Source organism: Mustela nigripes, chromosome 4 (assembly GCF_022355385.1).
Source record: "Mustela nigripes isolate SB6536 chromosome 4, MUSNIG.SB6536, whole genome shotgun sequence".
Classification (NCBI taxonomy): Eukaryota; Metazoa; Chordata; class Mammalia; order Carnivora; family Mustelidae; genus Mustela; species Mustela nigripes.
The window spans coordinates 138,466,485-138,491,882 of NC_081560.1; the positions used below are offsets into that span (position 1 = coordinate 138,466,485).

General features: G+C 37.1%; 1 protein-coding gene across 2 annotated transcripts in view; it reads right to left on the reverse strand.

Moving 5' to 3' along the window:
* MICU1 (mitochondrial calcium uptake 1) overlaps nt 1-25,398 on the reverse strand; it is a 246,333-nt gene that overhangs the window by 94,391 nt on the left and 126,544 nt on the right. For both annotated transcript variants that reach the window (XM_059397702.1, XM_059397703.1), the window contains one exon: nt 17,645-17,759. In XM_059397702.1, the coding sequence (XP_059253685.1) occupies nt 17,645-17,759 (115 nt within the window). The remainder of the gene's footprint in view (nt 1-17,644; nt 17,760-25,398) is intronic.

Below are 25,398 nucleotides of genomic sequence, written 5' to 3' on the forward strand. Positions count from 1 at the left end.
GAGCAGTGAGACCCATGTGGAGCTCAATCCCAGGACCCTGAGATCATGACCTGAGCCGAAGGCAGAGGCTTAACCCACGGAACCACCCAGGCGCCCCACAACTGCCCCTTTAAAAGAGGTAATCAACCCTCATCTTTACCCCAGTTTCTCAGAGGTCTAAAGGACTTCACCTTTGAGAGTGATCTCAGGTTAGGAAAAATTTGATTCACCTCATGCAGTTTTGAGGACTAAGCCCAAGTCTAAGCTAGTTTAACTGTAGGGCAGATGGAGGATAAAGCGGCCCAGGATGCAAGGGACAGCCATGGCGCCTTCTCTTTTTTATAGCTCCCAGACAAACCCACAGTATCTCTGACTTCCTGGTCTAGAGTCAGTCACAGGATAGCCAGGACATTATGACTACAGGGTGTAGGGGGCAGGAGTTAGGCTGCTTTTCTTAGCAACACTTACTGAAAGGATCTGATTAGAAGATCCATGTTTTTACTCTAATAAAAAAAATTTTTTTTCAAACATGGAGCTCGATCTCATGACACTGAGATCAAGACCTGAGCTGAGATCACGAGTCAGACACTTAAACTGTCTGAGCCACCCAAGTGCCCAGTAAATTCTGACCATGATGAAAAATCATTTAGAAATGTAATGTATATTGGAACAGACTTAAAATTCACATTTACTTAGTCTTGCTTTTATTTGGAAATCCTAAAAATGAAAGAAACTACATGAGCTTTACCATCATGACATATAGACTCTGCAATGGCTATAAAAAGACTTCTTTATTCTTTATTGCATCTCAGTGTAATTTAGTTATTTAATGTCAGTTGGAAAGGTTTTTTTTTTTTTTTTTAAAGAATATGAAACACTACATGTCAAATACCTGGATTTGAAAAATTCATAAGGTTGTGAAAACTATCTGAATTCCTTCAGCAAGGCTTCAGCTGTATAGACTTATTCCTTCTAATTATTCCATTTACATTTTTCTAGAAAATACATTTCAGTCCTGATTCTCAAAAAAAGATTTATAGCTGTCTCCAGTTCATAGTATATAACCTGTCTTCGAGCTGCATATCAGCCTCAGTTACTGGATGACCTTCTGAGAGCTGCCAGAAACAGTCTTTCATTTAAATTGCTCTTCCTTACACTGTTGCTTGACAGCTATGTTACAGGAGAGTATTCAATGCCAGAGATGTCAAAAAGCTTGGATTCCCCAAGCGCTCCTGGGATCAAGATTCTGAAAGGCATGCCAGTGTTTTACTCTTGATTAAGGTCATGCTCTACTTTAGGAATATATTTTCTTCAAATGCATGTTACTATTTTTATGTCCAAATTACATATGCTATGAGAGAGAGATTCCCATTTCTGTCTTGAAAGATCTTAAAGAATAAACACTTACAGGGGTGCCTGGCTGGCTCAATTGGTAAAGCATGAGACTCCTAATCCTGGGGTTGTAAATTCAAGTCCCACGATGGGTGTAGAGATTACTTAAAAATAATATCTTTTTATTATTTTTTAAAAAATTTTAAAAAAGATTTTTATTCTTTTATTGGACAGAGAGAGAGATTACAAGTAAGCAGAGAGGCAGGCAGAGAGAGAGAGGGGCAAGCAGTCTCCCTGCTGAGCAGAGAGCCTGATGTGAGACTTGATCCCAGGACCCCGAGATCATGACTTGAGCTGAAGGCAGAGGCTTAACCCACTGAGCCACCCAGGTGCCCAAAAATAAAATCTTTAAAAAAAGATTATCTTGCTTGACTTTTGTTTCATTCTTTGTGTTTTTTGTCCACTCCATATACTCAATCATAGCCACAGTGACAGCTTATGCCAAGATACAACTTACTGCATAGATGCTTAGGATTAACTGCTTTAATAAAGAAACTGGATGTTTGACACATAATTCATGCTAATTTGAAGGACCCTCTTTACATGTGACTTGGTTTGGCATTCACCCAAAAGTTACTTGTTTTTTCAGTTTAGTGTCCAAATAGAAAAATTAAGCTATTCTAATTTTCTAGATTTTATTATGTGTGTATATATATATATATATATATATATATATATTCATGGAGAATAGCTATTATTTTAAAACAGTTTTAAATACCAGGCAGGACTACTAGTATACATTGGTATTGTATACCAAATTAAATCTTCAGAAAAATTCTTAGATACTTATTTAGCCAACAAATATACATGGAGTACTTATTATGTGCCAGATACTGTGTTGAACACCTCTTCAGAAGGAGCAGTGTGATTGGGTGGCTCAGTTGGTTAAGCATCTGCCTTTGGTTCAGGTCATGCATGATCCCAGGGTCCTGGAATGGAGCCCTGTGTCCGGCTCCCTACTCAGTGGGCAGCCTGCTTCTCCCTCTCCTTCTGCCCTTCCCCCTGCTTGTGCTCTCTTGCGCTCTATGTCAAAGAAACATATAAAATCTTAAAAAAAATAAAAAAAGAGGTAGTTATTAAGGAAACCATTCCATGACAACCACTATTATTGCCTTGATTTCCCTTGTGTACCCTCAAATTCCCCAGCACAACAAATAAGCATTTTGTAAAATTGTTACAGGAACAGGTAAACAACACAGAATGAAGCCTAAGCATACCAAATACCATTAAGTTGTGGTTTTAAGGAAAGGTCAACTATATAGGTAGATATATTTGATTCCAGTCCAACTTCTAAGAGACAAAACAATGGGAAAAAGTGGGCCTCGGGAGGCATAAAGGAAGATCTTTAAATATCATCAATTATTAAGGACTGAATTCTTATACAGCCATCCCAACTACCAATAGAACAAAAACTGGACAGGATGGAGCTTGAGGAAGATAGGATAGAAGAATTAGAAGAGGCTGAAATCTGGAAAACTTGCATGATTTGTTCTAGGGACAAAAGAAAGGTAAACTGAGATCCATTTCACACTGTAATAAAGGGTATGCAGATGGGTGGGGGGCTGGGTCTCCTTTCTACTTAAAGGGATTCAGAGAAGCCACATCCCAAACGTCCTTTCGCTCACATATTCTTAGAACGAACAGTATTAGTAGGATATAGTGTTAGGTATTTTGGAGATATAAAACCACATGACACAGTTCCTACTTCAAGTTATTATTGATTGATACCATATCCATTGTCTAAACTTTCACTAATTAGAGATTCTTTTGAATAATAAGCATTTTCCTGCAAATATCTCTGAAGCCATAATGAGTCACAATGCAATGTCCAAAAAAATTTTTTTTTTTTAAATTCTAATGTTTGTTTTAAAAAACACAAAGTCCTAATTGAGGTATGCTAAGAGAAAGGTAGTTTTGATCTAAGAATGAAGGAGAAAAAGAAATAATCTTATAGGTGAGGGCACTTTCTTGAAAGCAGAGAATTTAGTCTATTTTGAAGTTTTATTTTTCTTGTTCCATGAACTTTAGCCCATTGATAAATGCAGCCAGTTAGGCTTCTGTTTCCAAGAGCCTAAGGCAGAGACGCAGAACCAGGAGAGACCTCCTCTCTTTTGTCTTCTGGAGTCCCTACCTGAATCTCAGATATCAGAGAGAACTGACTCCCTGGAAAAGCAGCACAAAGCCAATATAAGCCATTCATGAGTGGACAAAGTGTGTGCAGACATAACTGTGGTGGTAGCATCAGTCCACTAAGCACACAGAAAACACTGCTAACCATCTCATTCAGATCCTTTTCTTTAGAACACAGCCCTAGCTTGATTATTTTCCCTGAAATAGGAGAGCTACAGATATCATGTGCCCTTAACCAGATTTCTCTAACATTTTAAGTCAATATTAGAATTTTATTAGAATTTTTATTTTTTATTTATTTTTTATTTATTTTTTTAAAAGATTTTATTTATTTATTTGACAGAGAGAGATCACAAGTAGGCAGAGAGGCAGGCAGAGAGAGAGAGAGGGGAGGAAGCAGGCCCCCTGCTGAGCAGAGAGCCCGATGCGGGACTCGATCCCAGGACCCTGAGATCATGACCTGAGCCGAAGGCAGCGGCTTAACCCACTGAGCCACCCAGGCGCCCAGAATTTTATTAGAATTTTTAAAAAGTGAAAATGGATCAATTCAAATAAAACATAAGTACGAAAAGGTAAACAACTAGTTTTCTTAAAGTGTAAAATTACGAAATTCTCAAGATACAGTCAAACTACATTTCAGTCTTATTTTTGTCATAATCCATAATTTGCTTCTTTTCAGTCTCTGTTCTTCTCTAGCCTTGTGATCCCACAGAAGAAATCTTAAGCAATTGTTCCCAAAATATTAACTTCCTTTTGCAGATAAAGAAAACATTTTAATCTTCTCAGTCATATGCAGATCTAAGAGAGTTAAACACAATACCACTTATTTCTTGCTCATCTGAGCTAAAATTCTTATGTGGTTGTGGATACAAAAATGAAAATGTTTCAACTTTCTCTAACAGCGGGGTTAGCTGTTAGAGAAATGGCATAGTGTTCTCAGATACAACGGGCTGAAAATGAATTTAGCATTTTAATTATTTGATACATTAAAAAACATTTTATTGTTTTGAAAAAGCTGCATTATTATAAAATTGACAAATTAACCTTAAGATCAGGTAATGGCAGAGAAAGTAGTTACTGGTAATCAATACAATGAGATACTTTTGGCTTTAGCACATGCAAATAAGTATTTCTAAAATTCTATGCATCTCTTACAGGCAGAGAAATACAATGGAATAAGGTCAGCCTTTCACCTCCTTTGTTTTACTCCTCATAATGTCAATTTAGCAATGGTAGATAATCCTAGACATAAGAAACTTACCCAGATTAATATCTAGACCAAATTTTTTCTGTAACTTCCCCAACTCTGATGTCTCAATAAAAAAGATTTGTAGCTGCCTTATATCTGTTGATAGGTCTCAGTATGTTGCCTTGCCTGAATTTTTCAACAGATCACTTAGGTTGAAAAACATTTTCATCTCTAACTTCTGTAACATTTTCACTAGATGGAATGGCGCTAATCAGCACCACTATCTCCAAGTCATATACACTTTGTGATTGGCTCCTGAGTTTAGATAGCAAGAGAAATTAAATACAAACTTTCACTTGAATGCTGTTGTAATTTCTCAAAACATTTGTAAGAAATAAGTGTCAAAATGAGAATGTGGTTTACTTGTCAGTGTATCAAATCCTGCTATAGTGAAAATCAATTCAATTTCTGCACTGATTGCTCAAAATCTGAAAAGGGAATCAAAATTAGAATACATGGAATTATGCCTGACTTTCATTAGGTCTGTTCCTGGGTACTGAACATTCCATAGCATGTTTGGCTTTTGATTTTTCTGGTGGCTTTTTAAAGATTAATAACTACTAAAAAAGTAAAAAAGTAGTAAAAAACTTAATAATAAACTTTTATAATTGTTTTATTACTACTTACTGAAGCTATCTAGAATTGTTTTCGTGTCACAAGCCCACAATGCCAATAACTTCAATTAGAACACATATGGAGACAAAGAGCACAAAAATAAATATTTCATAAATATCAGTGGCCACGATCCAGATTCCAAGTCATACGATCATTACCTAATGAATCTTAGCATTAGCAAGAATGATCCAAATCAATAAATGCTGTGTAGCATTCTAGAAAAATCCAGATGATCTTTCTCTGCACCTAGTTACGAGAAAAACCTCTGAGCCTGCTTCTGCAGGTCTGTGGAAAAGTGAATCAGAGGAGTTATTTGGGAGGACAGAACCTCCATCAGCCGGCTACGGGCAAATGACAGAGCAGCGGAACACAAAATCAGAACTTTTATAAGTCTGCTCTGCTGAAGGATGTCACTTCAATGGCTAAGTAGGGGGTGGAACCCTTGCTGGGACAGTATGGTCTCAGGACCCTCAGGGTCACAGAAAGACCAGGGGTACCTGAGTGTGACAGAGCTCCCAGGTATCAGAGTGGGGAAGCTGGCTGCAAGGACTGAGCCAAAGGAGTGGGCTCTTAGTTCAGGGTTGCCATAAACTGTAATCTGCGGCACAGTCGGGCCACTACTCATCAAGCAGGGACCCTACAAGTGGCAGATCTGGGGAGACTCCCCTCTCTCCCCTGGGAGGAGCAGCACAGGAGTGCACTGCAGGAATCTGCAGGGTTTGGATACTCCAAACAGGATCGTGCACCAAAGATAGAAACGCTTGGTCACAGGTTGGGTAGCACGGAGCGCTGCCGGAGACCAGGGAGATAGGAGGGATTGACTTTTCTCTGAGGGCACACTGAGGAGTAGGGCCCCGACCTCTTGCTACTCCAGGACTGGAGATTGGGAGGCTGCCATTTTCATTCTCATCCTCCAAAGCTGTATGGAAAGCTTTCAGGGAACAAAAGCTACTGAGAGCAAACCCGAGCAGGTTACTTAGCCTGGACCCTTGCAAGGGGGGGTGCAATTCCGCCTGGGGAAAAGTCACTTGAGAATCACTGCAACAGGCCCCTCCCCTAGAAGATCTGCAAGAACACCCAGCCAAGGCCAAGTTTAGCAATCAATGAGAACAGCAAAATTCCAGCACTAAGGAAATACAGTACATTGAATTCATGGCTTTCCCCCCACATAAGTTTGTAGTCTTTCAAAGTTAATTACTTTTTATTTTCTTTAATTTTTTTCTGTATTTTTAAAATTTTTTCTTTCCTTTTCAACCAACATCTTATCAATTCCTTTTTAAAAATCTTTTTAAAATTTCATTTTACAGTCATATTCCATCCCTTCATTATATTTACCCTTATTTTGTGTGTGTGCATGTGTGTATATATATGTAAGATATATATATGTAAAAAATACATATATATGTATCTTTTTGTGTGTTTATTTGTGTGTATATACACATATATACACATACATATACATTCTTTAAAATTTTGGGGGGCAGTTTTTTCCTTTTTTTTTTTTTTAAGATTTTATTTATTTATTTGAGTAAGAGAGAGAGCACAAGCAGGCAAAGCAGCAGGCAGAGGCAGAGGCAGAAGCAGGCTCCCCGTGGAGCAAGGAGTCCAATGTGGGACTCAATCCCAAGACACCAGGATCATGACCCAAGCCAAAGGCAGCTGCTCAACCGACTGAGCCACCCGGGCGTCCTGAAGCAGTTTCTTCTAACAGACCAAAATATACCCAAAATCCAGCTCTGTTCTATTCACCAACCTGATCATATTCTTTTTTTTTTCTCCCTTTCTTTTCCCTGCAGTTTCAGGTCTCTTCTGATTTGCTTAGTGTATATTTTCTGGGGTTGTTGTTACCCTTTAAGCACTTTGTTCTCTCATTCATCTATTCTTCTCTGGACAAAAATGACAAAAAGGAAAAACTCACCTCAAAAAAAAAAAAAGAACAAAAGACAGTCCAACTGCCAGGGACCTTATCAATACAGACATTAGTAAGATGTCAGAACTAAAGTTCAGAATGACAATTATAAAGATACTAGCTGGACTTGAAAAAAACACAGAAAATACTAGAAAATTCCTTTCTGGAGAAATAAAATCTAACAAGTTGAAATCAAGAAGGCTATTAATGAGTTGCAATAAAAAATGGAGGCTCTGACTGCTAGGATAAATGAGCCAGAAGCAAGAATTAGTGATACAGAAGACCAAATGATGAAAAATAAAGTATCTGAGAAAAAGAGGGAAAACAACTACTAGATACAACTATTGGATCACAAAGGGGAGAATTTGACAGATAATGATATAAGACCAAACAATATTAGAATAACATTTAGGAGTAATTGGGATCCCAGAAGAAAGAAAGGGACAAAAGGTATACTGGAGCAAATTATAGCAGAGAACTTCCCTAATTTGAGGAAGGAAACAGGCATAAAAATCCAGGGAGCACAGAGAATCCCCCTCAAAATCAATTAAAAAATAGGTGAACACCCCAACATCTAATAGTAAAACTTACAAATCTTAGAGACAAAGAAAATCCTGATAGCATGTCAGTACAAGAGGTCTGTAACCTACAACAGTAGAAACATTAGATTCACAGAAGACCTATCCACAGAGACTTAGCAGGCCAGAAAGAACTGTCATGATATATTCAGGGTATTAAATAAGAAAAGTACACAGCCAAGAATACTATATCGAGCTAGGCTGTCACTGAAAATAGGAGAGATAAAAGTCTTCCAGGACAAACAAAAACTAAAAGAATTTGTGATCCCCAAACCAGCCATAGAAGAAATAATTGAAAGGGGTCCTCTAAGTAAAGAGAGAGCCTAAAAGTAACAAAACCCAGAAAGGAACAGAGACAATGTACAGTAATAGTCACCTTACAGGTAATAAAGTGGCACTAAATGCATATCTTTTAATAGTTACCCTGAATGTAAATGGGCTAAATGCCCAATCAAAAGACATGGGGTATCAGATGGGATAAGAAAACAAGAGACCCACCAATATACCATCTGTAAGGGACTCATTTTAGACCCAAAGACACCTCCAGATTCAAAGTGAGGGAGTGGAAAACAATTTACCATGCTAATGGACATCAAAAGAAAGCTGGAGTGGCAATCCTTATATTAGAAAAATTAGATTTTAACCTAAAGACTATAATAAGAAATGAGGAAGGACATTATATTATACTTAAAAGTCTGTCCAACAAGATAAAACAATTGTAAATATTTATGCCAATAACATGGGAGCAGCCAATTATATAATCCAATTAACAAAAAAAATCAAAGAAACACATCGACAATAATACAATAATTGTAGGATACTTTAAGACCCTCCTTACTGAAATGGACAGATCATCTAAAAAAAGATCAACAAGGAAATAAGAGCTTTAAATGACACACTGGACCAGATGGACTTCACAGATATATTCAGAACATTCCATCCCAAAGCAACAGAATACACATTCTTCTCTAGTGCACATGGAACATTCTCCAGAATAGATCACATCCTGGGTCACAAATCAGGTCTCAACTGGTACCAAAAGACTGGGATCATTCCCTGTATATTTTTGGACCACAATGCTTTGTAACTAGAACTCAATCACAAGAGGGAAGTTGGAAAGAACTAAAATACGTGGAAGCTAAAGAGCATCTTACTAAAGAATGAATGGGTCAATCAGGAAATAAAAGAATTTAAAAGACTCATGGAAACAAATGAAAATGAAAGCACAACTGTACACATGAAAAAGAGCTCAATATCACTTGGCATCAAGGAAATATGAATCAAAACATCAATGGGATACCACCTCACACCAGTTAGAATGGCTAAAATTAACAAGTCAGGAAACAACAGATGTTGGTGAGGATGTGGAGAAAGAGGAACCCTCTTACATTGTTGGTGAGAATGCAAGCTAGTACAGCCACTCTGGAAAACAGTATGAAGGTTCCTCAAAAATTTGAAAGTAAAGCTACCATACAACTCAGCAATTGCACTACTAGGTATTTACCCCAAAGATACAAATGTAGTGATTTGACCCCAACGTTTATAGCAGCAATGTCTACAATAGTCCAACTACGGAAAGAGCCTAGAAGGCCACCAACGGATGAATGGATAAAGATGTGGTTAGACACACACACACACACACACACACACACACACACACACACAAAAAATATGGAATATTATGCAGTCATCAAATAATGAAATCTTGCCATTTGCAACAACGTGGATGGAATTAGAGGGTATAATGCTAAGTGAAATAAGTCAATCAGAGAAAGACAATTATTATATGATCTCATTGATAAGTGGAAATTGAGAAGGGAGAGGATCATAGGGAAAGAGGGGAAAAAAATGAAACAAGATGAAACCAGAGAGGGAGACAAACCATAAGAGACTCTTAATCTCAGGAAATAAACTGAGGGTTGCTGGAGTGGTGGGGGGTTGGATGGGGTGGCTGGATGATGGGACATTGGGTAGGTATGTGCTATGGAGAGCACTGCAAATTGTGTAAGACTGATGAATCACAAATCCATACCCCTGAAACAAATAGTATATGTTGAAAAAAATTAAAAAATTAATTAATTCACTAAAAAAATTAAAAAATTAGATTTAAGACCATCAGCTAATGTTGCAGTTGGTTAGTGCAGATAATTAAGCCATTAATAATCATACTTCTGTATTCTCAATTCTTATTAACCTATTTTAAGGAACAGAGGCTTCTTGGAAATTATTTAATAATAGTAATTATTAACAATCTCTTTATCTTGCCCAGAATGAATCTAGACTTTATTGCTAAGTAGTTTTTTACTAAATACTTAATATTCTATATAATGCAGATGCTAAGGCTCATGTAGAAAATTCTTCAAGTTAATCCATCAAACCTGATCACACAGATATGTGATAAAGCAACAGAATGTGTGAATTAGGAATAAAGGGAAGATATAAATACATAAATTCTGAATTATAAGAAGCCAAGCTTATGTGGAAACTGATTAATTGAAAAACACATTTCCTTCATTCCAGTGGTACTGGATGCAGACTAAAGACAATAACTACAAGTATTGTTTTCAAGTTAGGGTATAACCAGCAAAGATGCGTCTTACATTTGCTAAACTTCCTTTTGGAGAAAATTTTTAAGAAATGTTATAGTCATGGGCGCCTGGGTGGCTCAGTGGGTTAAGCCGCTGCCTTCGGCTCGGGTCATGATCTCAGAGTCCTGGGATCGAGTCCCGCATCGGGCTCTCTGCTCAGCGGAGAGCCTGCTTCTCTCTCTCTCTCTCTGCCTGCCTCTCCATCTACTTGTGATTTCTCTCTGTCAAATAAATAAATAAAATCTTTAAAAAAAAAAAAAAAAAGAAAAGAAATGTTATAGTCTTGCTTTGTCACTTTGCCTCAATCAATGCTTTATGTGGAATAGATACATCTATAGTGAATACCATTAAAAATTTGTAGTGAATACCATTATAAACCTGTGATCACTGTCATGCAGTTTACATTCCAGGTAATCATACATAAATAAGAAAAAGAAATCAACTCTATAGAACGTTAAATGCTAAGTGCTAAGGAGAAAAAAATAAAGTAGGAAAGGGGTTTATGAGGTATATATGGTTAAGTGTGTGTGTGTGTGTGTGTGTGTGTGTGTGTGACAGTGTTTAAAACTTTTAAAAGTATTTTAAAAATTTCAGTTGGCCAAAGATGGCTCCCATTATCCAAAGCACATACAGATTAGAGTGAGAAATTATGCCCTGGTGATTAAAAGTACACACTATTTCTGCCAAATTGGTTGTTACTCTTGGTGGGTGTCCAAGATATTCTTGTTTAGCTAAAAATCAAACTTCTAAAAAAGTTTAAATAAGAAGAACTGACTCTACTTAATAGGTTAAATGACAATAACATGCTTTTTAAATATTTATTTATATAATATGCTTTTTAAAGAAAAGCTTCTTTCTTTTCTCCCTTCCTCCCTTTTCTTTCTTCATTTCTTTAATAAGGATCTAACTTTATGTTACATCGTTGCCTACTCTTTTTTTTCTTTTAAAGTTCTATGCCCAATGTGTGGCCCAAACTCATGACCTCGAGATCAACAGCTGCATGCTTCCCTGACTGAGCCAGTCAAGCACCCAGAAGAGCAGCTTTCTTGTTCTTATTTTTAGCAGCAGTAATTATAAATCAAGAAGGGAAATGAATGACCTGCTATGTATAGCTGTCAAATTTTATTTTCGACAACATAGTAGAGCTTTTAAAGTATGTGGAGGTCTAAATGTCAATCCATTTGGGCACAGAGTTCATATTCTTCAAAATGATGGCAATTTCTTGAACAATACTGAGTCTATCAATTTTGGAAAAAAACCCAGCTATTTAGAAATATGACAGTCCTGCACTGTCTGGGTTATGCTGTTTTACATTGCTCCACTGGTTTTCTGCTAGAAATCAGAACAGCCCCTGTTGTCCACCAGAGTTAATAGATTAATAAAAACGCTAATTCACGTCTCCTTGTCCCAAACCACTCCTTGGCAAATCTTCTGATGTTTAAAGAACTGCATTCTCTCCTGTAGGATGATTTGGGAACCATTTAGTTTGTCTAGATTGTAATAAAATCTTGTTAACCACAGGAAGATGATCCACTGAGAGCCTCATTTCTTATCATCCTAGCTGCAAGCTAGGACATGGGAAAGAACTGATCTCAGTATAATCCCTATGGCACATTTCCCCCCACAGTGGTCAGCTAGGTAAGTGGACAATGCAATGTGCAACGTTCAGATTACCAGACTGCTTGAACTGCCCATTACTTACAGGAGAGTTTATGACCAACCTTCTGACAGCCTGAGAGAAAGAAGAGGCACTATGTAAGTTATGGCTTATCACTGCTAAACATGTGACCATAGACATAAAGCCAATCAGCAGGAGCCTAGATGGTGCAATTGGCCTGGGTTCAAACCCTGAATCATCTACCTACTCTGGAACTTGGAACAAATTTTTTTGTATATAACCCTCTGTATGCCTCAATTTCCTCACCTGTAAAATGAAGATAATAATAGTACAAATATTATAAGGTTGATGTGAGGAAAATATATGTGTAACTGAAGTCCCCAAAAGAGAAAAAAAGTATCTCAAGAAATAATGGCTGAATTTTTTCCAAATTGGATGAAATGTATAAACCCACAGATCTAAAAAGTTAAAGAACCCTGAGGCAGGAAACATGAAGAATACTAAATCAATGTACATAATAACATAAATGAAACAAACAAAAACTTTGTCCCAAATTGGGCAGTGGCTCTCAACCAGGGATGATTCCTTCCTATCCCCAACCCCCAGGGGTATTTTGCAATCCTGAAGACATTTCTGATTGCCACAATTGAGAGCGGGAACAGGTGTGCTACTGGAATCTAGTTGGTAGAAACCCAGAATGTTGCTACCTCTTACAATGCACAGGATAGCCCCAAAGCAATAAATTAATCCTGCGTCAAACATCAATAGTGTTAAGTTAAGAAACACTAGAGGTGGGGCACCTGGGTGGCTCAGTGGGTTAAGCCTCTGCCTTCAGCTCAGGTCATGATCTCAGGGTCCTGAAATCAAGTCCTGAATCCGGCTCTCTGCTCAGCGGGGAGTCTACCTCCCCAGCTCTCTCTGTCCGCCTCTCTGCCTACTTGTGATCTTTGACAGTCAAATAAACAAAACCTTAAAAAAAAAAAAAAAAGAAACACTAGAGGCATATAATCATCAAAATGCTTAAAACCATTGGTATAAAGAGAAAACTTCAAAATCATATCCTTATATTTTCTAATTCCTGACAATATAGAAAGCACGCTTGACCCTTGAACAACACAGGCTTGAACGATGGGGGTCCACTTACATGTGAATTTTTTGATCAGTACAGTACTGCACATGTATTTCCTCTTCCTTATGGCTGTATTAAAAACATTTTCTTTTCCAGTTTACATTATTGTAAGAGTACAGTATATAAACATATAGTATACAAAATATGTGCTAATTGAATTTGTGTTTTCGGTAAGGTTTCCAGTTAACAGTAGACTATCAGTAGTTAGTTTTGGGGGAATTCAAAGTTTTTTATAGATTTTCAACTGTGGGGGTTGGGGAGTTGTTGGCCCCAGAGTTGTTCAAGGGTCAACTGTATGTGACATTGTAATACTAAGTACTTTTTGTAAATCACCCGCTATATTTAAGCTAGGAGATGGCCACAAAAAGCAAAGGTGCCTAGGCCAGTAGAGGTACTTGGAGTGGTTTCCAGAATTTACCGGTCAGTGTGATTTTACCTGCCTTAAACGGCTGAATTAAAGGAGTTACACAGTGTGCTTGGTAATCTGAACGTTCTGCTCTGTGATTCTTCTGACGCTTTGAAAGATAAGAAGGTAACAGGACTGAATAGTAGCTATAAATTAAAATCTTATTTCAGCTCAACAGACATTTACAGGGACTACTGCCACTGCACACAGTATTATCAGTACAGTTCTCCAGGCTGGTCTCTTCATTTAAAGAAGTATTTTCTGACATATCATGCCTATTGAATGCAAATTCTATTCAAAGTCACAAAAAAGGCTTAAAAACTCCTATCAATTTTGCTGTTCTTTTTTTTTTAAATGACAAGATTTACGGATCTTTCAAAATCAGGAATGAAATCACATTCTGTGATAGGATATCAAGAATAAAAACCCAGGCAAGGGCACCTGGGTGGCTCAGTGGATTAAGCCTCTGCCTTCGGCTCAGGTCATGATCTCAGAGTCCTGGGATCCAGCCCCGCACCTGGCTCTCTGCTCAGTGAGGAGCTTGCTTTCCCCCTCTCTCTGCCTACTTGTGATCTCTGTCAAATAGATAAATAAATATAAAAAAAAAAAATCCAGGCAGAACTGTAAACTGTAAAATATTGGGCACTGAACTAGGTACTTCAGATCCATGATATTACAATCCTCAAATAAGTTAATTTGCATTTGATATTATTGCCACCTTCACTTTGCAAACAAAGCAGATGAACAAATTCACTGACTTGCCCCTAATCACAAAGCTAAGAAGTGGTGGGCCAAGATCTGAACTGAAGTCTACTGTGGAAAACCATGCCCTACCAAAATAACAACTAGCTTTAACAAAACTCAACTTCAGATCATAAGTGTTCTTTTTTTTTTTTAGCTCACTATTCTGGATCTTTGTAACAAATCGATACATAGCTACATTGTTAGAGCACTGGTCTACCACATGAATTTATTCAGACACTTTGGTATCCCAAAGACAGCTGTGGTAAGGCATATTAGCCTATATTTCTTCATTTTTCTGTCAGTGGAGGGAAGAAGGGTAAGAATAGGCAGAAGAGCTATGGCAGGAGCTGTCTATTGCATATGTCATTTATTACAAACTACCTTAAAGTTTTATCTTTACAGATGACTAGTCTAGAGAAGGGAGGAAGAGGCAGTTATTTTTGTTTGATAAGTGACACCTGAAAGAAATTTCAGGATCACCTCTTTCAAACATACGAATCAGATCTCTTTGGTTCAATTTAGATAGATTTTTAAAAATTTTTTTAATATTTTATTTATTTATTTGACACAGAGAGAGAGACTAAGCATGTGCACAAGCAGAGGGAGCAGCAGGGAGAGGGAGAAGCAGGCTTCTTGCTGAGCAGGGAACCCAAGGCGAGGTTTGAAACCCAGGACCATGTGATTATTACCTGAGGTGAAGGCAGACATTTAACCGACTGGGCCACCCAGGTGCCCCAAGTTAGACAGATTTTAATAAAGTATACAGAGAAAGCTAGAAACATACTTTTTTGGTTTTTCTGAATGGTTAGAAAAAAAAAAGCCATATAGAGTAGCATATTTATCAAACAAATTGTTTAGTTTTAAAAAAAATCAGCAATTCATCAGTGTTTTAAATGAGTCAAATATGAATTTTGTGTTTTAAGAAGTAATCCTCTAAGATTCAAAAGTGAATATTCGTTCTTTGGGTGTTGAGTTTGCTAAGTTCTTTATAGATTCTGGACACTAGTCCATTATCTGATATGTCGTTTGCAAATATCTTCTCCCATTCTGTCAGTTGTCTTTTGATTTTGTTAACTGTTTCCTTTGCTGTGCAAAAGCTTTTGATCTTGATGAAATCCCAATAGTTCATTTTTGCCCTTGCTTCCCTTGCCTTTTGCGTTGTTCCTAGGAAGATGTTGCTGCGGCAGAGGTCGAAGAGGTTGCTGCCCGTGTTCTCCTCAAGGATTTTGATGGATTCCTTTCGTACATTGAGGTCCTTCATCCATTTTGAGTCTATTTTTGTGTGTGGTGTAAGGAAATGGTCCAATTTCATTTTTCTGCATGTGGCTGTCCAATCTTCCCAGCACCCTTTATTGAAAAGGCTGTCTTTTTTCCATTGGACATTCTTTCCTGCTTTGTCGAAGATTAGTTGACCATAGATTTGAGGGTCTATTTCTGGGCTCTCTATTCTGTTCCATTGATCTATGTGTCTGTTTTTGTGCCAGTACCATGCTGTCTTGATGATGACAGCTTTGTAATAGAGCTTGAAGTCCGGAATTGTGATGCCACCAACGTTGGCTTTCTTTTTCAATATCCCTTTGGCTATTCGAGGTCTTTTCTGGTTCCATATAAATTTTAGAATTATTTGTTCCATTTCTTTGAAAAAGATGGATGGTACTTTGATAGGAATTGCATTAAATGTGTAGATTGCTTTAGGTAGCATAGACATTTTCACAATATTTATTCTTCCAATCCAGGAGCATGGAACATTTTTCCATTTCTTTGTGTCTTCCTCAATTTCTTTCATGAGTACTTTATAGTTTTCTGAGTATAGATTCTGTGTCTCTTTGGTTAGGTTTATTCCTAGGTATCTTATGGTTTTGGATGCAATTGTAAATGGGATTGACTCCTTAATATCTCTTTCTTCTGTCTTGCTGTTGGTGTAGAGAAATGCAACTGACTAGTGTCCAGAATCTATAAAGAACTTAGCAAACTCAACACCCAAAGAACAAATAATCCAATCAAGAAATGGGCAGAAGACATGAACAGACATTTCTGCAAAGAAGACATCCAGATGGCCAACAGACACATGAAAAAGTGCTCCATATCACTCGGCATCAGGGAAATACAAATCAAAACCACAATGAGATATCACCTCACACCAGTCAGAATGGCTAAAATCAACAAGTCAGGAAATGACAGATGCTGGCGAGGATGCGGAGAAAGGGGAACCCTCCTACACTGTTGGTGGGAATGCAAGCTGGTGCAGCCACTCTGGAAAACAGCATGGAGGTTCCTCAAAATGTTGAAAATAGAACTGCCCTATGACCCAGCAATTGCACTATTGGGTATTTACCCTAAAGATACAAATGTAGTGATCCAAAGGGACACATGCACCCGAATGTTTATAGCAGCAATGTCCACAATAGCCAAACTATGGAAAGAACCTAGATGTCCATCAACAGATGAATGGATCAAGAAGATGTGGTATATATACACAATGGAATACTATGCAGCCATCAAAAGAAATGAAATCTTGCCATTTGCAACAACATGGATGGAACTAGAGCGTATCATGCTTAGCGAAATAAGTCAAGCAGAGAAAGACAACTATCATATGATCTCCCTGATATGAGGAAGTGGTGATGCAACATGGAGGCTTAAGTGGGTAGAAGAATAAATGAAACAAGATGGGATTGGGAGGGAGACAAACCATAAGTGACTCTTAATCTCACAAAACAAACTGAGGGTTGCCGGGGGGAGGGGGTTTGGGAGAAGGGGGTGGGATTATGGACATTGGGGAGGGTATGTGATTTGGTGAGTGCTGTGAAGTGTGTAAACCTGGTGATTCACAGACCTGTACCCCTGGGGATAAAAATATATGTTTATAAAAAAATAAAAAATTAAATCTTTAAAAAAAAAAAAAAAAGTGAATATTCAACCCAATTGCAAAAACTGAGCCAATTTTCTTCTTCAGTGGAGAAATGATAGATCAATATGTGTTTTAATGAGGAAGTAGAAACATTAATAAAGGCTATATAGCACCAGGCAATGTATAATCTATTTTTACAAATAACAGGGCTTCAATCACTTAAAGGCGGATTTAACTTTTAGGGTTTTTTTTTCCTTACCTTTACACTGACACTTTATTTTTCTTCCTTTTCTCTCAGGTGGTTCTATATATAAGTTATACAGAATTCAAACATATGAAATTATATGTAACTTATAATTCATTAACTCTACAAACATGTTGTTTCCCCTCCATCAACTTTTTTTTATAGTCCTGTAAGCACCCTATAAATGAATAAAAAGAAAAATTTATACTTACTGGAAAGAACAGTTGTAAGGAAAATGTAGTCCGAAAAAGATATGAGTCCACATTCTCCAAGTGTGTAAAATATACTGCCTTCATCAGCAAATTTTTCTCGTTCCTGGGCAATTTTCTATTATATATGGGTCCCACCAAAAGAGAAAAAGAAGACATAGCAGAATGAGAATACAGAGATCAGTCACCACTTTTATGTAACAGTTTTATGCTATTTATCATAAGCAATTCTCTGATGGCCATTCCAAATTAATGGATCCTTTACAGTTTTCAAGAGGATTAAAATTATAAGACAAAAGATGATTTTGTCTGTTTCAACACTGACTTAATATGAACACTAGAAAATACTTTCAATTTTATGAACTTCTGCTATTTGACATATACTGACTCATTCCAGGACTGGTTTTGTTTCTAGGGTTTAAAAACAATCCACCTAGGGGCGCCTGGGTGGCTCAGTGGGTTAAAGCCTCTGCCTTCGGCTCAGGTCATGATCCCAGGGTCCTGGGATGGAGCCCTGCACTGGGCTCTCTGCTCAGCGTGTAGCCTGCTTCCTCTTCTCTCTCTCTCTCTCTCTTTCTCTGCCTATTTTGTAATCTCTGTCAAATAAATAAATAAAATCTTAAAAACAAACAAACAAAAAACAATCCACCTGGATTGTTGAATGAGTATATTTTATACCTGAAACTAATACAACACAGTATGTTAACTATACTGGATTTAAAATAAAAGCTTAGGGGCGCCTGGGTGGCTCAGTGGGTTAAAGCCTCTGCCTTCGGCTCAGGTCATGATCCCAGGGTTCTGGGATCAAGCCTCGAATCGGGCTCTCTGCTCAGCGGGGAGCCTGCTCCCCCCCCCCCCCCCCGCCTGCCTCTCTGCCTACTTGTGATCTCTGTCTGTCAAATAAATAAATAAAATCTTAAAAAAAAATAAAATAAAAGCTTAAAAAATTAAAAACAATCCACCTTTTTTTCTGTAGAGGCATATAAAGTAGGAAAACCAAACCAAAACAAAATGAAATCAGTACAATTTGCCCAAAGTCAGCTAACTGCCCAAGAAAAACTATACTACTTGGGATCATAAATGGGTGGGTAAGTAACTATTTTCAAGGACCACATAAATGCTCATAAAACTAATTTCTGAAATACTAATTTTAATTTTTACCTTTAGACCCCAAGAATCTTAGGTTTGGAATGTAGGACAGTTTGCAGAGCAAAGAGCACCTCTGAAAGATAATGGCAAATCAGATGAGCATGCTAAGATTTAGGCATGACTTAATTTAATTGTATTATTGATACCTTGCTGGAGGCGCCTAAGTTTTAGCTATTTGATGAAACTCTCCTAAAACTTAGATTTTATTCTAAGTATATATTAATTTTCTTTAATCTATAAAACACACAAAGAGTTAATTCTTAGCCTTAGTAATGGTGTGTCTGGCAAGTGGTCTCCCGCATGTTTAGGCAAAGCCACTCTGTTTTCTGAATTTCTAGCGAAATGATAAACTGAGTGGTGACACTGAAGATATTTTCAAAAACTGAAAAGGATCCACCAAAGAGTTAGACTTGGAACTAAGTTCCATAAATTCTGGACCAACTAAAGATAGTCAAGGAATTATTCTGGGTACCAAAAATAGAAATAGGAGGTTTTAAGAACCCAAAACAACAAAGAGCAATCAAAGTAATAATGTCATGCAAGCACAAAATAAGCAGCAGCATTGCAAGCACAACCTCTGCAGGAGTATCATGAAAACTCAATCAACAAGCACCACCACACCAGCATCCAGGTACACAACTATCCAAGAGGTTACCTCTGTCTAGTGAAGATCCCATCATACACCACAAAAGAAAGAAAACTAGTTAACCAATTGAAAATTCAAGGACCAAATGAATCATCATGGTCTTCTTAATAAACCTTTCCAAAATAGGCTCTATTGGGTATTCGCTTATTCATATGAAACAATAACCTTAAACAGGTTAAAAAGTCCATAGCTGAATGCTAACAAAGCAGTGAGATTCTGACGGTACGTTCTAGTTAGGAAAGGACTTCTCTGACTCATCTGTGGTGGAGAGAAAGCACGGTCCTGCTTGACAACATTGAGAGATTTCTTTGAACTGACAAAAATGAACACAGTCCAATGTGTTCAAATTAAAGTTAGATCTCATATCAACTTGATCTTCTACCAAGAGACTGAACACAAATTTCAGACCAAAAAAAAAGCTACTGGAAGAGAACTAAAGCAGCAAAGCCTTTCACTGGGAACTTAACATTTTAATTTCTCAAAAAAGGGAAACAAACGGTTACATTTTTACATGACCCAAGACACCATAAAATAAAGTATGTGAACAAGAAAAAATACATAAAATGAGAACAGGCTCCACAGGCATAACATTACTAGCTAGAACAATAAATACGTATAAAAGCTGAGTACTTTATATTAATTATGTAATGATCATACAGAGAGATTGCTATAAGCCAATAAAATAAATACTGGGATCCAGAAGTTGAGAAACACAAAAAAAGTCTTTTAAAGAGGCAACTAAGACAAAGGAGGATATCTAGTATTTTTTTCTAACAATCATCTGGACTATGCTGCTGTTCCAAAGATGACAAAAAGAAATCTAATTCTGTTGCCAACTTTTAATTTTGATATAATTTCAAACTCAGGAAAGTGGAAAGAGCAATATAAGAAATTATACTTTTTTCCTTCATTATACATTTTACCTACATTCACCAACAGTTTACAATTACCTTAGATGCTTTATCATTTTATATAAACATTCTTTTATACCTCTGAAAGTTCAATACGCACATCCCTTTACATTTAAATACTTCACTATATACTTCTTATGAACAAAGACATTCTCTTACAAATTTAATAAAACCAGGATATTTAATACTGATACATACTATTATCTTATCCATTCTTTTAAATTTAGTTAACTATTCCAATAATTTCCTTTATAACTATTTACCCCAGCCCAAGATGCAATCCACAATCATAAGTGTGCTTACTCATACTGTCTCTGTAATCCAAAACCGCTTTTTTTGCCCTTCTTTATTTTTTCCTATGGAACTTTATTATCATTTTTGATTGTAGGAAAATTTATGTAACATCAATTCACCATTTTAACCATACGATATAAATATGTGGGTCTTTGGGTTTTGCTTCTTTTACATAACATGTTATCTAGGTTCATCCATGTTGAAGCATCAATTAATACTTCCTTTTAATCACCAAATAATATTGCATTGAATACATAATGATTTGTTTATCCATTCATCCATTAAAAGCTATCTGTGTTGTTTTGAGCTTTTGGCTATTGAGAACAGTGCTACTGTGAACACTCATGTTCAAGTATTTGTTTGACTATCTGCTTTCAATTCTTTTGGGTATGTGCTTAGGAGTGGAACTACTGGGTCACATCAAAACTCTACGTTGAAGTTTTTGAGGAATGGCCAAAGTGTTTCACAAAAGCAGCTACAACATTTGACATTACTACTACCAATGTATAGAAGTTCCAATTTCTCTACACAGTCATCAACACTTATCTTCCTATTAAAAAAAAAAAAAATTATAGCCGGGGCTCCTGGGTGACTCAGTCTGATAAGTGGATGCCTTCAACCCAGGTCATGATCTCAGGGTCCTGGGATCAGCCCTGTGATGGGCTCCCTGCTCAGCAGGGCATCTGCTTCTCCCTCTCCCTCTGCTCACGCTAATAAGTAAAAAAATCTTAAAACAAAACAAAAAAAAAACTATAGCCATTCTAGTGAATGTGAAGTTGTATTTCATTGTGGTTTGATTTACATTTCCCTAGTGCCTAACAATGCTGTGCTGTGCATGTTTCATATGTTTATTGGCCATTCATATACCTTCTTTGGAGAAATGTCTATTCAAATCCTTTCCCTATTTTTTGAATTGGATGATTTGTCCTTTTGTTATTGAGTTGTAAAAGTTCTTCATATATGCTTTTTTTGTTTTTTGTTTTTTGTTTTTTAGTTCTTCATATATTCTGTATATAAAATCTGTATCAGGTCTGATTTTTCTCCATTCTGTACACTTTCTACTACCTCGATAATGTGCTTTAACACACAAAAGGTTTAAATACTGATGAAGTTCAATTTGCTTGTGCTTTTGATGTCATATCTAAGACTCCATCACCAAATCCAACGTTATGAAGGTTTACTACTAAATTTCTTCTAACACTTTGGTAGTTTTAGCTTTTACATTTAGGTTACTGATCCATTTTGAGTTAATTTTTGTATATAATGTGAAGAAGGGATCCAAATTAATTCTTTTGCATGTGAATATCCAGTTGACCACACACAGTTTGTGGAAGAGACTATTTTTTGACCACAGAATGGTCTTCACACCTTGTTGAGTATCAATTGACTATAAATTTGTGGGTTTATTTCTGGGCGCTCAATCTCATCCCATTGATATTTATGTCTATTTTATGCCAATACCACACTCTTTCTGTTTATATAATTTTAAAAAAACTATGGTAAAATGTACATAAAATTTTTTATTTTACTCTATTTTTATTATTTTTTAAAGGATTTTATTTATTTGAGAGAGAGAGAGAGAGCATGAGATGGGGGAGTGTTGAAGGGAAAAGCAGACTTCCTGCTGAGCAGGGAGCCCGATGTGGGACACGACCCTGATCCTGCTCAGGATCATGACCTGAGGCATGCTGCTTAACAAGTGAAACACCCAGGCACTCCTGTACATAAAATTTTTTAAAGTATACAACTCAGTGGTAGTAGGTACAGTCACAATGTTAAATAACCATCACCACTATCTAATTCCAGAACTTTTTCATCATCCCATTTGAAAACTCCTTCCCCACTCAATAGTCACACTCCACTGCCTGGCTTCTTCTAGCCCCTAATTTACTTCCTGTCTCTAAGGAGTCATCTAGATATTTCATATAAATGGAACCAAACAGCTATTTTCTCAGTAGGCTACTCTGTAGATCACAATTAACATCTTAAATTTATAACAATCTAGTTTGAATTAATACCAACTTAGCTTCAATAATATTAAAACAAATTCTACTCCTCTAGGGCTCTCATTAAATATTTTCATAAATTACATCTTTATACTTTATCTCCTTAACACAGATTTATAATTATTTTATGCATTTGTCTTTTAAATTACACAGGGGGAAAAAGTAGTTAGAAACCCAAAAATACAATCACATTGGCTTTTATTTACCAGTGTTGTTACATTTCCTGGTGTCATTTGTTCATATAACTTCATGTCACCACCTAGTGTCCTTTCATTTCAGCCTTAAGGACTCCCCCCAACTTTTAAAAAATTTTTATTTATTTGTCTGAGAGAGAGAAAGAGAACACAAGTTGGGGAGCAGCAGGCAGAGCAGGCAAATGGAGAAGCAGGCTCCCTGCTGAACAAGGAACACAATGCAGGGGTTGATCCCATGACCCAAGATCATGACCTGAGTCGAAGGCATACGCTTTACTCACTGAGCCACCCACGCGTCCCTCTCATTAGCATTTTTTAAAATAGGGTAAGACTACTAGCAACACTTACTTTCACGATTCTTTGTCTTAGTTTTTGACAGTTTGATTATAATGCGTAGGTTATCTGTGAATTTATCCTAGTGTAGATTTACATATTTCATTAATATATGAAGTTCTCAGCCATTGTTTCTTCAAATATTGCTTTCTTCTCTTCGTCCTTGCCTTCTGGAATTCCTATCATACATATGATGGTGCACTTAATAATGTCAGAAGGATATCTTCAACTCTCTTCACTTCTCTTTACTCTTTTTTCTCTAACACTGGATAATATTAATTGACCTATCTTCAAATTCATGGATTCTTTTTCTACTGACTGTTCAAATCTGCTATTGGACCTCTTTGGTGAAATTCTCCTTTTGGCAATTGTACTTTTCAGTATCAGAATTTTTACTTGATAACTTTTTGAAATTTCTATCTCTTTGTTGATATTCTCTATTAGTTCATACATCATTCTCATTTCCTTTGAGTTCTTTTCCTATGGTTCCTTTTAAGTTATGGAGTATATTTAAGACAATTGATTTAAAGTCTGTAGTTAAGTGTAATGTCTGAGCTTTTCTATTTCTTTTTCCTTTGAAATGGACCGTACATTGTTCCCTGAAAGCAAAATTTGTTGAGAACTGTTGAAAACTGACATTTTGGGCACCTGGATGTCTCAGTTGGTTAAGCAACTGCCTTCAGCTCAGGTTATGATCCCGGAGTCTCAGGATCAAGTCCTGCATTGGGCTCCCAGCTCCACGGGGAGTCTGCTTCTCCCTCTGACCCTCTCCCCTCTCATGCGCTCTCTCTCTCAAATAAATAAATAAAATCTTTTTTAAAATTATACATTTTGTATAGTATAATGTGGTAACTCTGGAAATCAGATTTGTCTTCTCAGGGTTTGGTGCTACTGCTTGAGTGGGTATTAGCTATTTCTTTAGTGACTTTTCTAAATTCTTTAAAAAAAAATATTGTATTCTTTGTCAAGCATGGTCACAGAAGTCTCTGTTCCATTAACTTAGTAGTCAGCTAGTGATTTAACAGAAATTTCCTTAAATTCTCGGAGCCAAAATATGTGTTTGGAACACTCTCTAGGTCTTTCAATACTCACCAGGTTCTTTCAATGCTTAGCCACTATTTAAAAATCTGCCTTTGCCTTCACTTCTTGCTTGCACAGAAGCTAAAAGGCAGCCAAAGGTGAAAGCTTAGGGTCTCTTAAAGGTTTCCTCTAAGTATTCATTCAGCTCTGGACATGTAAGGCCTTCCAGATTCCTCAGTATATGGGAGAACATTTCAAAGTCCTTGTTCTCTCACCATCTCCAGCTGTAGCCTCTTCATTCCCAGGTTGGACATGTAAGGCCTTCCAGATTCCTCAGTATATGGGAGAACATTTCAAAGTCCTTGTTCTCTCACCATCTCCAGCTGTAGCCTCTTCATTCCCAGGTTTTTTGGTTTGTTTGCTGCTTGTCTTGGGCTGCTGTGGCTACTATATTTAACTTTTGACAAATGCCACTTGGGAGGCCACCCCAGCTCTAAGAAAGTTCCAGTGTAGGCAAAACAAAGGCAAGCCCACAAGCTGATTCCTCATTGACCAGACAGGTCAATGCCCACAATCACATTCTCTGCACTGCTCCCTCTGGCACAAGCAATTTGTACCAGGAATAGTTTATCACTGCCATTATGCTGGTGAGTAGGGAAACAGTTGTCAAGAAAATAACCCCACAGCTTTATCTTAACAAATTTCAGCATCTTCTTTCTTCTTTAAGCATTCCCCTGGTTGTTTAAAGTCTTCTTTTTTTTAAGATTTTATTTATTTGACAGACAGAGATCATAAGTAGGCAGAGAGGCAGGCAGAGAGAGAGAGGAAAGGAAGCAGGCTCCTTGCTGAGCAGAGAGCCTGATGCGGGGCTCGATCCCAGGACCCTGAATCATGACCTGAGCCAAAGGTGGAGGCTTTAATCCACTGAGCCACCCAGATACCCCTAAAGTCTTTGATTAGTTAGATTCCAGAGATCTAAAAAGTTGATTGATAGTTTTTGCCAGCTTACCAACTGTCTCAGTGGAAAGATATAGCTTTGGAGTTACCTACTCTGCAATTTTTAAAAATCTCTTTGTACTTTTTTACCTTGAAATATTTGAAGAAGATCCCTCAATTTAAATTAGACAGATACTTCTTCATGATTACATTCATATCTATTATAAACTAAGAATTCATATTGTTATCTCTAATTTCATTCTAATAC